Below are 14,783 nucleotides of genomic sequence, written 5' to 3' on the forward strand. Positions count from 1 at the left end.
ACTTCAAGTCATTGGAGCTCTGTATGAATAGAACATGACATTCTTTTTCTCTTTTATGATTTTTTTTAACAACTTTCGAGTTAATCATCATAATATTACAGACATCATCAAGTAATTAAAGTGATAGACAAAGCCTGGAATGTCTTATCAGTTGTAAATTTTTCAGATGCTTGGAATAATTTTGCTTGGAATCATCAGCACTTGATTACAGAGTTTAAAATAGATAAAGAATGTAACGGCTTATCACTCTGCCCCTGACCACCGAAAAAAAAACCCTGAATCATTTGGAAAGTTTTATATGTCTCTAATGTTCTCATTGAAATTTGTGTCCCGCTTCACGGACAAGTGTAAATCTGTAATTTTGTTTACGAGCTGGTAATTTAAAGCTGCTTCTTTCAGAATCTGTGTCAAATATCACGTTAAATGGCAACGTAACAGTTACATTTTAGTGCCACCAAGTCTCAAGGCCAGTATGTCTGACTTCTGCTGACTCTTCAGGAGGGACACAACGTTTTAAGTATATCAAGATTTTAGAGCAGAGTTGTCAAACATGAGAAGCATTAGTGGACATGGTACCTTGGTCCTTCACAGCACATTTAACACATTGCAACAATTTTCATCAGCAGAGATGAAACTGTTTCAAAGCTGATTTTGACTAATTCAGTTGCAGAAAGGTGGATCTGAGAAATTGATGACATATGATGTGCAGTTTATAATGTTGGGTGAAGTGATTTTGGTCATGGGTTGGGAGCAATGGGGGGATTTTTTTTCTTTTTCTTTTTTTGGAGGAGTGCAGGGAGGTGACGCATGCGCAGAAGCGTCTGGGACGGATCGGGGGTACTGACAGGTCGGAGCTTGAGAAGCAGGCGTGTTGAGAAACGGCCATCTTCAGCTGGATGGGGGAGGAGGAGAGTCCTTCACACTCGGAAAAAACAAAGACAAGAGACCATTATTGAACGGAAAATTAGAAATATTTTTGAAACTATCAATCTTTGATCCCATGGAGACGTGGCTGAAAGAGTGCTGTAAAATCAAGAATATGTTCTTGAAGTTCGTGAAGTATCGAACATCTTTCCGAAACAAGAATGCACTCAGGAGAAGTTACGAAGAGTTCAAACGCAGGTGAGAAAATTGCTTCTTTTTAATGCTTCTTTTTTCTTTTCTTTTTTAAAGAGATATTTTTTTGGGTCATTATTATTATTATTATTATTATTATTATTATTATTATTATTATTATTATTATTATTATTATTATTATTATTCATTTGCAGGAATGGAGGCTTTCTTCCGGACTTCGATTATTTCTTCAATGCTCTGAAATATTTCAAGATGATATACATTAGAGGAGATCGGATTGATTTCAGTCCCCTGGTAAGAGGTTTTCATCACTTTGTTCATTTCTCCATGAAAACAGATTTTAGGTTGTCCTAAACTTCAGGTGAAAGTGTCCTGTCCGTTGACTTTATTATCATTGATGAAAAAATAAACGAAATGCCATTGGTTGTAGACAGCGATAGACAGGATATTGGATTTTACTGACTTTTTTCTGAATACAAACCACTATCAAAATATAAAAGAAAGCATCATCTAAAACAAAATGGCTTCATGCAGCTCAGCTATTCTTCTTCACCCAAAAGAAACCCCACCCATTCATTAATTCCCACCCAAACCTCAAGCCGTGCATGCACTGCGTCATCTGTTAACCTGTCAAGTACAGTAAAAGTAAAAAATAAAATTGAATTACAGTCCACTGATACAAAATGCCAAGGTGGGTGACGTTATGGTCGGTCAAAAACAAATAGATAACATAATTAAAATACAATAAATACATAAAGTAAATAAAAACAATGGAATGAAAATATACATAAACACATAAAAGTTGTATGATTATGTGTCCACGAGCAAACTTTATACATATTTTAGTATCATTATATAACTGCACTGCAAATCAACTCACTGTACATATTTATCATAACATAATTGAGATTTGATAGGAAGACAGCATTTTTTTGCAAAGCAAGTGTTTTTTAAGACCTTAATGTAATCACTTCATAACTTTACACACAGAAATTTAACAAGTTTGATCGATGCATTTAACAATTTATCCCAATACTTTCCATAGCATAACATATTCACAGTAAAATAGAAAATTTAACTTTAATCACTAAATGTATGCCACTAAACTGGATATATAGCTATTTAAACTGCAACTGCGAGTTTGCTTTCACACTCACGTGTTGGAATTACAACATAAACATATGAATGTTTTTCATAATAGCTAAAAATCTACAAAATATTTCACACTGTCACACAGTCACCTGTTCAAAGACACACCAATGGAGACAGCTGCAAAACAAGGCACTCAGTCCATCCACTGGGAGCAGTTTGTGGTTCAGTGCCTTGCTCAAGGACATCCTGATTGTCACATTTTTGCTACCTTCAGGATTTGTGCAAGTGGCATTTAATCCCCCCTGATCCTGACTATAGTGTCCTATATGCCCATATAAACATGTTATACTACCACCGTACAATACTGCAGTGAATTGTCACATAGAAAAGTGCAGACTGGTTGTCATCACCTAGTGCAGTGATTGTGTAGTGTGATGGAAATTATTGTGTGTTTAATACATGTATTGGTTATCAGCTATCAGTGGGCTCCTCAGCAGCCAGTCCCCTGGGCTCCTGACACCAAGCAAACCCACAGAGGGAGAGCTTCTTTCCTGTTTTGTCTCCCCCTGACCAGGCGTAATCTCCAAAAGGTGTCTGTGGGATGCACCGCCAGCCACAGGGAGTTGAAGTGGGTTGGGTTGTTGAAGTGTCTGTTCCTTTGTCACTTCATATGTTGAATATGTGTCCCTTACTGAGGGCAGCCTCTAAAGACATGTTAATGCGGGAGAGGGTATAAATATCAGCCTGTCTCTCAGAATTTCAGAGTAGTGACTGCAGGCCGCGAGCCTCTCTTCCTGTTGTAGCTGTAATAAAAGAATCAAGGAACTTATCGTTGGTGCATTTATTTAATAGAATTTCCACAACAGTTGTGACTTGCACTTCCTGTGTTTCATGATGAGAACATTTGATAAAGTTGCATTAGATTTTGATTAGATTTCTATTTGTCACATTCAAATAGAATTATGGCAGTGAAATGTAACGTTCCACCACAAAACATGGCCGAATAGGCAAAAGAAAAGAAAAGAAAAAAACAAAAGCAATAAAAGCAACACAAATCAGAATACACAAGGCACAAACAGGCAAAACCACAGAATGCACACAGTGCAGAAAGTGGCAGACGTGCGAAAGTGAAGTACAGAAAATATCTGTGTGAAGGGCGTGTTCGGTGCTGCTGCACCAGCAGCCGCTAATCGCAGCCGGCAACATTTCCTGTCTGGCACTCAAAAATGTGTGAAAGCAAAATCTCTTTCAAATCTATTCTAAAACAGTCAGGCAGTGTGGAAATGCTAAAACAGTTGTTATATTACAAACAGTGAGAGATTTTGGGACTTCTTTTGAGCTTTTTTCATTTCAGGATTAACCTGAAATGCATTCAGACAAAAACTAAATATTCTAACTTTTTGTGAGTGGTGTAATCTTTTTCCTTTATGCGGGCCAGACACACCACACGGCAAGACAAACACTCTTATTAATAAGTGACAGGGAAAGGGGAGGTGGAGGTGCTTGCATCAGAGACAGAAACGAGGGAATGCAAAACAGAATGCAAGCAACGACTGGTACGGGAAACAGGAAGTGTGACACAGAACTGAGATATTGACTGCTGTCACCAGTACATCAAGGTTTGATATTTCATTTTTTGGTTGCAGACCCAGATCTCCAAACTGATTTTAACCTTTTTCTCTGTCTGCTTTATTACTAATGACAAAAAACTGTTTTCCTCTCATTTCATTTAAAGAGATTTAAAGTGACTCACTCCACTTCATCAGTCAGACATAATGTTTCGGTTCTACAGATGAATGTAACTCTCATCTACTGTGGTTGTTCATGCCATGCTTTGGGATTATTTTGCCAAGTGGGATCATATAAGTGAAAACAGTAACGGGCCTAATACAGAACCTTGAGGAACACCAAAGGGAGGAGTTCAGTGAAACTGACAAGATGCTGTCTGTCTTTAAGATAAGAATGAAGCCATTTTAATCATTTGCAGATGAACAAATTTATTTTTCAAGGCAGTCTAAAAGAATATCATGGGTTATCTTGTCACACACCAAGACAGAAACCTTATTTTCATCCACGTTTACTCCAAGTCCAAGATCGTTTCAGTAACACTGTTTTGCGGGGCGGCTGTGGTCTAGTGGGGAGTGCAGTCGTCTTACAATCGGGAGGTTGTTGGTTTGACTCCTGTCTCCCCCCTGTCTGCATGTCGCAACCCCCTCAGCTATGGGTAAAATAGCACCACTGCCTTGTGGTCATCACAGGAGTGACAAAGGCTAAGGGAGACCCCCCCCCCCTACAGAAAAATCCGGAATGGAACCTTGAAGGCGGTTGGTTCCTGCATTGCGGCACCATCCGGCAACTCCTGTGGCCAAGTTGGTACCAACTGTAAGGACCAGTCCCTTCCGTTGGACACTACCAGCAAGGCTGAGAAGGGAGATCTGTCGACTGGGCATCTCAGTTCCTCCATTAAAAAAAAAAAAAACTTTGCCCCGGCTTGTCCATGATCTCTCCCGAGATCGACGGAGCTCGTCCTCATCGATAAATCGATGGACTGCCGAAAAAAAATAACAAAAAAAAACAAAGCACTGTTTCAATGCTACAGCCTGATCTAAAATAGGATATCCTATTTTTCCAAAACATGATTTCTATTGTTGTATATTTCCATTTCCATCTTATGATTGAACTGTGATTTTGCTGTTCTACTATTCTGCTTCTCTGCCGTGTGACTGCATATGTGAAAGGTCACTATAGTAAACTTGCTGAAACAATGTAAAAACCATAGCTCTGAGAGACATTTGGTCAGAACCAGCCAGAAGAAGGAGACTAACAGTAGTTGGGTTCAATTAAAGCTTTTTCTAATATTGGTGATTTTCTTAATAAGCGATTATGAATGTTTACAGTTAGCAGTCATTCATTTGTGTATGATTTAAAAGATGTTTGACGTCAGTCACTTGCTCTCTAAGTGGGAAGACAGTTTAACTTCCTCTGTAAGAAACTCGTTGCCTGAAATAACACCATTTAGTACTATAAGACAAAAGTTCTCATAGTTTTACACATTTTAGATGAGTATAAATAGGTTAACAGCTTCTCAATGAGCACCAATTGTGATGATAAAATATAAGGTAATGTAATAATGTACCTTTACAATGGTCTTTATTTTGGATTACAAAATGTGTTCAGAATGGACAATCCGCTGCAAAGGACGGACGCGAGGCTCATGACAAACTCCAGGAACGCGAGGGAAACTGGTAAATGAAAAACTTCTCTGCATAGTACAGTGAATCACAATATTGAAACACTCTTTTTGTGCCAACAGGCCTAATTCTGTCCATGGCATCAGAATTACCTACGAGTCGCCGAACGGGGACGAGATATTGCGACTGGAAAAAAATGAGAAAGTATGAGAACTATGGAAATTCACTCACCAGAAAGGACACTATTTAAAAATGTTTGTCTACATTGATTTATTCTCTTCAACGTTTTTTTTCTCTCCCAATAGCATTTTAGAAAATTGAAAGTAGAAAACATTGGAGCGAAGCCTGTGGCCTTAACTCGCTTTTTACTTGACCAAGCGAAACATTTCTCTCTGGTGGATGAGCATAAAGCCACCCCACAAAACCCCCTGCCTTTACCACCGGGTAACGTTTTATTGCAGCCATAATTCAATCTTAAAGCCAAGCCTCGGGACGAGCGGCTGAATGTTTTGTGTTCTCTTCTCAGGTGGCAGCTGTGAGATCCAGGTTATCTTCCAATGTAGAATTCAGAGGTACTTTTCAGCAAAACTCACTGTTGAGTACACAGTAGATCCGCAGGGTTCCGGCACTCTGTTCCACATTGAGTACTGCATTAAAGTTCTTTGTGGGACTACTTCTGTACGAGAGCTGGCCCCCAATACCCCCTACCGCGCCCCACAACGTCGTCAGCTTTCTACGGAGCAGCGGATCATCATACGTGAACCGGGACCCAAAAGGTGCCGTCATTTACTTAACACACTGTCAGCTGTGTGGGTCATATATTGTCCTGTGGTGATTTAACTCAAGTTTCCCATCTTCTTGCGTTTGAACCAGGTCATCCTGGAATCAGCAGGGACCCAGAGTCAGGCTGAAATGGTATCCGATGTACAGAAAGAAGGTCACTGCACTGAAGTCGAATTCTGGTGACGACAAGGAAAGGTAACCGTTGTCCTTCTGCTCTGTGGCATCTCATCTGTTCCATAATGTTGCTAGATTTGTTTTTTTTTAATGAGAATTTTTATTATTATTGTTTTTTTTTTTTGTTTTTTTTTAATTGTTCGATTGATAGCAGAGAAATTCCTTTCAGTCCAGAACTATACAGTGTAAAGTAAACTTTTGGACTCTCTCTCTCTCTCTCTCTCTCTCTCTCTCTCTCTCTCTCTCTCTCTCTCTCTCTCTTTTTTTTAACATTAAACATAACTTAAAATAAAAAAAAAAGGAGATTTTTTTCCTTTTTAAATTGTCTTCCCTAACCATCATGTTTTCCTACAATTTCCTGCTTTGAAATCCCACAAATAAAACTGGAACTGTTATAATCCGTTCATCTACTGTTTAATGGAAGACAGTTCAGCCAGTCATAAAATAAATCACAGCAGAAAAAGACATTCTCTGAAAACTCAGCATCTCTGCCGCAGCTTGACTTTCACACATTGCGTTTCCATCCCCTTTCCTGTAATGTGTTTTTAGGGCTTTGCTGGAATCGCCCTTAAGATGGAGAAACTACACCCAGAAGCTTCACCTGCTGCTTCATCTGGAGGAGCTTCAGATGGTTGTGAACACCGAACGTTACAACATTCCCAATGAGGAAAGGAAGTTCGCCATCATGAAAAAGGACAGGGAATATCTTGTTTTGGAGGTAAACACATGAGACTGCGTTGTATATTTCATCCACATTCCAATCATTATGTTGTGATTCAATTGTTTATCCACATTCTGATGAGTATGTTCTGATTCAACTGTTTGCTGTATTACCATCTTTACACCTCATCCATATATTCATGATTGTCTCGTGGTTTTAATGCCTCCAGTACAACCGGTTAGAAATGAAACTAATCATGTATCTTATGTGCATTGTGACCGCTGCAGGCCTGTGAGATCCAAGGTCAGAGGGCAGGGAGTGTGTTCACTCCTTGTTTCATCCCTCACATGGGAGGGTATTTCTGCTGACTCTGTTCATTCTCTCAGAATACATGTGACCTTCATAAGACAATTGATGCCTGTACTGGTGTCCGAGCTAGCTGGGAAAAGCAGCTGGAACTGCTCAAATTTATGTCAAAATGTAACAATCAATCAGCTTCAGTCACAGAAACACAAGGGTATAAGATCCCAGCCCCAGAAGGGAACGGGGCCATTTTGCTTGGGGTTCTGAGGTGTTTAGGTGTTTCAGGGCTGTGGTTCGGGACGTCCTGTATCTTTTGATTGCATTGCTAGCACTTAGGTCTTCTCCCTGTCTGATCAACTTCAACTGAATAAAATAACTTGTGCTGAGGAAGTTTCCAGCATCCTCGTTTACTACTTTCTTCTTTTTGTTTGCTCCAGTCTCAACAACTGTCATCCATTGATTTTTCTCTAATCTGTTTTTGATGGCGAGTGTTATAGTCCCAGTGCCAAACTGAGATTTCATTCAAATAGAAGAAGAAGTTTATCTTAAAGACATAAAAGCCTGGATGAGGTGTAATTTTCTGTTAGTCCCATATTACAGATGTTGTTAGGATGTAATCTTCTTTCCAATCACTGTGCGACGCTGTTTTTGTGTACTGAAATGGACTGTTGAGAGCCTGCACTGGTTCAAGATTAAATGTATGGTTTCATCTCTCCTGGTTTTAAGCAACACAGTGTATCGAATTTCACTTTATTATCTTCTGTATTTCTGTTGATCTGACAGCTGCCTGGTTTGTCTGAGAACCGTCCGTCTGTGCGACCGGGAGATGAGCTGTTTGTGTATCCCGTGGAAGAGAAGGAGCTGAAGTACAGCGGTTCTGTAGTCAGCGTGCAACAGGAGAGCGTCACGCTGCGCTTCCACACGAGGTTTCAGTCACCTCACATTTAACGTGTGTCCAATCCTGGCTGATGCTGCTGAGAAGTGAAAAGAGAACGTGGGCATTGGATTCACATGACTGGTTTTCTCGTCAGGTTGCTGGATTTCTTTAAAGAGGGCATGAAGTTTCATGTTGAGTTCCATTTCAATCGGTTGCTGCTGAACATTCAGCACCGGGCAGTGGAGCTGGCTGTCAAACAAAGGCTGCAGAAGCTGTTGTTTCCTGACATCCCCTCACGTCAATCACGTCAACTCACCAAACTCAAGTTAGTGGCATTTGTAGTCTGAACGGAAGGCATGAAGTTCAGTCGTGGACTTGTTACTGTTAACGACAGTCTTCAGTCTTGATTCTCACGATTCTGCTGAGCAAGATCAAAATCGATCCTGATACAGAAAGTCAAATCATTTTAAGGAACTCCACATAAAGCCATCCAAGCTTTTGATATTTTAATGAATGACATACAAATGAAAGAGCAAAATTAGAACCAGGAACTGTGACTAAACTACTGTGCACTGAAAATGAACTCAAGCCCACAGTTTGCCATCTTTCTGATAGGCTGTTTGATGAGCGGTTGGAAGAAAACACGGAGCAGAACCAGGCGGTCCATGACATTGTGTTCGGCACGTCCATGCCTGCACCTTACCTGGTGTTCGGTCCACCGGGAACAGGTAATGCACCTCCTGATCAGGCAGGTCGCTTTCTGAAGTGTGCGCGACTACCATGAGGCTTCTTATTGCATTCAGGGAAAACTGTGACTCTGGTGGAGGCCATCAAGCAGATACAGACCAAAGAGGACTGCCACATTTTGGCCTGTGCTCCCACCAACAGCGCTGTTGATCTGCTCTGCAAGAAGATCGTGCACCTTGGGAATGAGGGCGACGTGTTTCGCCTGTACGCCCTCAACTTGACACCAGACTTTGTGCCCAAAGAACTGAAGGTCAGTGCAGAGTTTCAACAGTTTATTCACCACTGTGGTTAGTAATTAGATAATGATTCAGAAATTGTACATATTTGCCTAAATACCCTAATAAATTGTTCATAAATACCTGCACAGATATAGTATACAGAAAGCCACATGTAGAAATACACATTTCTGAATAGGAAGTAGGAAAGTGTATTTGCTCCTGTCTCCTCCCCCTCCCCTTATCTACCCGAAGATACTTCATATCTAATATCCATATCAGAGTTTGGTCACTCTTGTTTTCATGAGTTGTTGTCGTCCTCGGTGGGTTGTATGAACAGTGTGACAATTCACAGACTTGCTGTAACCTGGATAGAGGGTCTTTCTATCTTCCTGCCACAAAGAACCTCATGTCATACAAGATCATCGTCACCACCCTGTACACAGCTTCAAGGTAGGCCAGTTTCTCAACACTCTCCACACTTCTGAACCTGCTCATTTTCAGCTGTCATCAATCATTTCGATGAAAATGTTGACTGCGAATCTGCTGCTTTCGCTGTCTGCAGGCTGGTTACGGAAGGAGTCCATGAAGGACATTTCACTCACGTGTTTGTGGATGAAGCTGGACAAGCTTTGGAGACAGAGTGCTTGATCCCGCTGGCAGGTAACGACAGCACGCGGCAGAATTTCCCCTTACAGTATCACTCTTAGTCAAAGCGATGCGTCATTTTTGTCCATTGTCGTACGAAAGGCTTGGTCGCAGCGGGCAGAGGGCAGGTTGTTCTGGCTGGAGACCCCAAGCAGCTCGGACCCATCGTGAACTGTGCTGCTGCAAAGAAATACGGCCTGAGTATGCGTATAATTTCACAGCACCATGCCAAGTCAGAATAGAAGCACCGTTAAATTTACGCCGTGTTGTCTGCAGATGTGTCCCTCCTGGAGCGCCTGCTGCTGATTTTCTCCGACGATAAAAGCATCGACGGCGCGTTCAACAGCCGCTGCGTCACCAAACTGCTGCGCAACTACAGGTCCGAGACGGCGCACCGCTTCGTCTGGCTGCCGGACCGATGGACACCATGTTCACGCATTCTCATTTCTTTTCCCAGGTCTCATCCGGACATTCTGGAAGTTCCCAATCGTCTTTTCTATAAAGGAGAACTGAAGCCTCATGAAGATGAGTCATGCAAGTCGTGCTGCGATTGGGAAGGCCTTCCGCAGCCGGTAGCCCCAGCCCACTGATTAAACTCCCATACTGTAGATGTCAGAGCATCAAAATTAACTCCAACCTGTATCTTTAAAGGTTGAAAATCATTAGATTAGCAGGCATTGTTGCTACGAAAATCAGTAGCAAACGATTTATAATGAAGAGAAATTATCCATGAATTTTCTTTAATCATGTTTCAAAAATTGTAGGTGGAGGTTAGTTGTAACTCTTTATCGTCTTAAATAGTTTAAAGTTGATAGAAAACATCTGTGGTTCTCAAACTTTATGCCGCCTGTTCTTTTTGCACTTTTCAATCGTCATTCTGTGTCATGTAAAGTTTGAGGAATCCTGAATTACACTAATAGGAGCTGTACGCTTTAAAAGTGTTGTTGTTGTTTTTATTGTTTTGTTTTGTTTCTTTTTCCGCCTCAGGGCTTCCCGGTGATCTTCCACGGGGTGAAAGGTCTTGACGAGCGCGAAGCCAGCAGTCCGTCGTTTTTCAACATTCTTGAAGTGGAAATCCTGAAAAACTATGTGAACGACCTGCTGCAGACAAAAGAGAAAAACGGCTCGCCGAAGATTCGACCCAAAGAAATCGGCATCATCACCCCCTACAGGAAACAGGTGCAGATTACTTTCCAACCAATGCACTGAAGAGTTGAAGTCCTGAAACCAAATGTTTTTATCGGTGACACACAGGTGACGAAAATCAAACAAGAGCTGAAGATTCTGGGAAAAGACTTCAAGTCAGGCTACATGGACGATATAAAGGTACCTGTTTCACACAGAAACAGTGTGAAACGCAGGGCAGCCCAGACGCTTTCAGTGAATATACGCTGGTTTGTCAGGTTGGTCCGGTGGAGGAGTTCCAAGGCGACGAGAGGAGAGTCATCCTGGTGTCGACGGTTCGGAGCCAAACCGAGCACCTCAAAACGGACGAAGTCTTCCACATGGGCTTTGTCTGTAACAAAAAAGTAAACAACACAAACTCATCCTCTCCACGAATGCACCTCGTACGCTCACACATCGTTCTGATGCCTTTTCTTTTTTCCTCCCAGAGACTCAACGTGGCTCTGACTCGAGCCAAAGCCCTGCTGATTGTGGTGGGAAACCCAGACACGCTGCAAACGAACGAGCAGTGGAAGACGTACGTCTGCCTCCTCTGCAAGAACAACATGCTTCACTCAAATTTTGGCCCGTGGCAGCGTTTACATTGTTGTGTTCCTCTCCATGTTTGCAGGTTCATAGACTTCTGCAAAGAGAAAGGAGGCTACGTCTGTCCTGGAGATTCAGAGGAAGAAAGAGAAGAATAACTGAGCGGATGAAGAGCCTGAAGATCAAGGTGTTCTGGAGGCTTTCTCCAGTCACATGACTGTAAAAAGTCAATAACTGCTGTTGAGTGAGGTGAAGACGAGTACAGTCTTGCTGAAGAATGAATTATGAATCATGCTCATGTGATTTCCTTTGTGCTTTCATGCTTATTAGGCTTCATCATTTTGATCAAACATTCACACTCATGTATGCTCACTATGCTTAGCTGGTGATTTCTTTGTTGTAGTCGTCCTATCATTTCATCTGTTGCTAACTTGTTGAAAACTATTCCCTATTTGTAAGTGGGATAACTGGCTTATGGCGGCCAAGTGCTCATAGCGACGTCGCTTCTTGATCCTTCCCGTCATTGTGAAGCAGAATTCACCAAGCGTTGGATTGTTCACCCACTAATAGGGAACGTGAGCTGGGTTTAGACCGTCGTGGGACAGGTTATTTTTAATACTGATGATGTGTTGTTGCAATAGTAATCCTGCTATTGGTTCCAGTGAGGCCCTCTCATTGGGACCTTGGGCCTCTCATTGGGCCTCATACCCATGTGGGGCCAGTGGGGTAAATGTTAGTGGAAGGATTGCTGTTTGACTCGAAGCAGAACCTTATTGACCCTCGTCCAACAAAATATGCCTAACATTTAGAGGCATGTAAGAACCAACGCAAACCAGCTCTCTTAATTTTTCATTCTTTGTATTTTTTTTATTATTGAAATATAACCTTTGATCCCTGATTGAATAAAAAAAGAACATGTGACTTCAGAAAAGCTCCGGTGCAGTAGTTCATTTCTCTGAGAGAGACCATGAAGGACCCGGGTTAGGGGTTTTCTTCACAAAGGACACCCTTCTGCCCCCGAGCGGTAAGCTGATAGACCACCCACCCTACGGTGACACGACTGATATCACACACACACACACAAAAACAGGGTAGGGAGCCTGGAGTGGATCCCCTCACCAGACTGATACAGGGCCCTTAACTTCAAAGCCCCACTGCTAATCTCCTTCTTCATGCTCAGCATCTTTAACCTCAAAGCTCAAACGTTTGCCTTCGGTCGGGGACAGGTCAGTGGAGCCGTGAGCGGAGGGCTGTGCGTAGGGGCTCAAGGTAGTGACCGGACACCGGACAGAGGAATGGGCCGAATTAAAATGTCCTGAGGGCCCATTGCCAAGTTGACAACATTTTCTGTTTGTTTTTGTTTTGTTTTGTTTTGTTTTGTTTCGTTTCGTTTCGTTTCGTTGAATACAGGCAGTCGTAGAAAGTACTTTGTTGAATCAGATAAATGGGTACACAAACAACCAATTTCCCATCATGGTGAGGAATTTCATTTCTCCAGAAAAAAGTTTTTTTCATCTATGAATGTCACATGACAGATAAAACCCACATCAAAGTGTTTTTTTCATTAATATCATGAATTTCAACAGAGGTCGTTTGAATTATATGTGTTTTTAGGGAACTTTTAGGGCCCAGTCTAATCGCCGGCCCTGAATCTACCAATAAAAATTTTTTTGTCACATTGACTCAGACTGCATTTTTGAAAAATGCCAAATATAAAAAGAGAACCCTTTTCTGTCAGGTTATCCACGATCAGATCTCATGTGTTGCTCAACCATCCGCTCCTTCAGTATTTCCAGGAGAAGTTCCCTTTGAAAAGAACTTCTCTTGGCTCAGGATATGAGTTCTTGATCCAAGTGTGTAACTTCAAATGACCACATACTCATTCACTCCCAATCACTGCTGTTGAAGACAAGTCGGCGTCCGACACGCCGACCAGCTTTGTCTGTCATCCACACGGTTGACTTTAAAAGCGATAAATCAGACGCAGTTGTGCTTATGAACATTAAAAACTGTGATAACTTTAATGAAGGTCACCCCCCCCGCCTTTAGCACACGCCAACACACACAATCATTTTATTCTCCAGATACAGAAAGAGCTGATAAAAATGTTTTTTTTTTTCATCTCATAGAAGCGGCTCTGATAGAGTTCAGAGAGTACAAAAGAGTTATTTATGTGCATCTCGAGGGACTGAACGACAGCTCAGCTTTCTGAGGTGAAGTAAAGTAACACAGCTCCCTGTCTGAGGGTAAACCTGGTCATGAATTTAATGATGCACACCTGCTTCGCTTTGATGGCACTTTATATTGATTCTGCAGTAGTGCGGATTAATAATGTTCCCCAAACAACATGTAGAAGCAACAAACTTGATTTTCAGACCCTGATCATGTTGTGTGTCCAGTGTAATAACACAGACAGTATCTTTAGTTTCCCATGGCAAAATAAATTGATTACAAAGAATACAAGTGAATATTTCTTTCATTTTAAAATATTTTTTCTGATAGTCAACCAGAGTTTCGGCTTATTTTGCCTTGAAAGTATATTTATGTATTGTAGTGCTCGGAGGAAAAACTCAGGTAAATCAGTGTGAGCATGCAAACACATGCAAAAAGGCCTGCAAGCCCAAGTCAGACTCAACCTGAGGACTGCCTCACACCAGGGAGTGCCTACCTAGTACCGCAACTACCCTCCTCTTCTCTTCACGCCATTCACATACATAGAACACATACACATACAGAACATCCTCCATACTGGGCTTCTTAGCATGTCACTCAGGTCATGATCACATTGTTTCACTTTGTGTTTGAAAATGTGATAAAATGAGACAATCAGTCTGAAACAGATGTAAATACACCAAAGGTGTCACCAAGCCCATCATTAAGTCCTTTCATTCTGATTCAGTAATATGTTAATTTTTATTCATATTTTTACATATTATTAGATTTTAATTTATATTCACTAGGTGATACGAAAATAACTGATCAGTCATGTTTCCACACATTTTGTGTCTAAATATTTAAAATAAACTAGAAATCTAGTGGAATGATGCTTCCTCTGTATTGATACAAAGTGTAAAACTTTATTGCTGGTCAGTTTAAAACCAGGAGTCCACTCAGAATAAAGCCCTGAATGTCCTGTATTCTTCTCCTGTGATGGAGGCAGGGGTCACTGCTGACGTGTGTTTGTACCTGAATCATGTGAACCACGTGCTTTATCTGTAAACCAATTTGTTTTCATCTCTCAGCCTGAACCCGGCAAGTTTCGTTTCTCTGCTATGCGGGAGCGCCTGTTTCGACACGCCGGGTTT

General features: G+C 41.5%; 2 protein-coding genes across 2 annotated transcripts in view; one reads left to right on the forward strand and one right to left on the reverse strand.

Annotated features, from left to right (window-relative positions):
* Window positions 1–14,783, reverse strand: part of LOC115408633 (rho-related GTP-binding protein RhoA-D) — a 644,285-nt gene that overhangs the window by 604,292 nt on the left and 25,210 nt on the right. The gene's annotated exons all lie outside the window — the stretch shown is intronic.
* LOC115408601 (putative helicase mov-10-B.2) lies at window positions 886–13,113 on the forward strand. The gene is made up of 22 exons (XM_030119443.1): window positions 886–1,122; window positions 1,272–1,371; window positions 5,347–5,414; window positions 5,483–5,564; window positions 5,666–5,804; window positions 5,887–6,136; window positions 6,234–6,338; window positions 6,867–7,035; window positions 8,065–8,207; window positions 8,313–8,483; window positions 8,774–8,886; window positions 8,962–9,155; window positions 9,476–9,573; window positions 9,686–9,783; window positions 9,871–9,969; window positions 10,045–10,147; window positions 10,226–10,340; window positions 10,756–10,947; window positions 11,023–11,094; window positions 11,172–11,297; window positions 11,382–11,470; window positions 11,564–13,113. The coding sequence occupies exons 1-22, from the start codon at window positions 1,001–1,003 to the stop codon at window positions 11,634–11,636; spliced, it is 2,721 nt and encodes a 906-aa protein (XP_029975303.1). The 5' UTR covers window positions 886–1,000; the 3' UTR covers window positions 11,637–13,113.

Source organism: Salarias fasciatus, chromosome 20 (assembly GCF_902148845.1).
Source record: "Salarias fasciatus chromosome 20, fSalaFa1.1, whole genome shotgun sequence".
Classification (NCBI taxonomy): Eukaryota; Metazoa; Chordata; class Actinopteri; order Blenniiformes; family Blenniidae; genus Salarias; species Salarias fasciatus.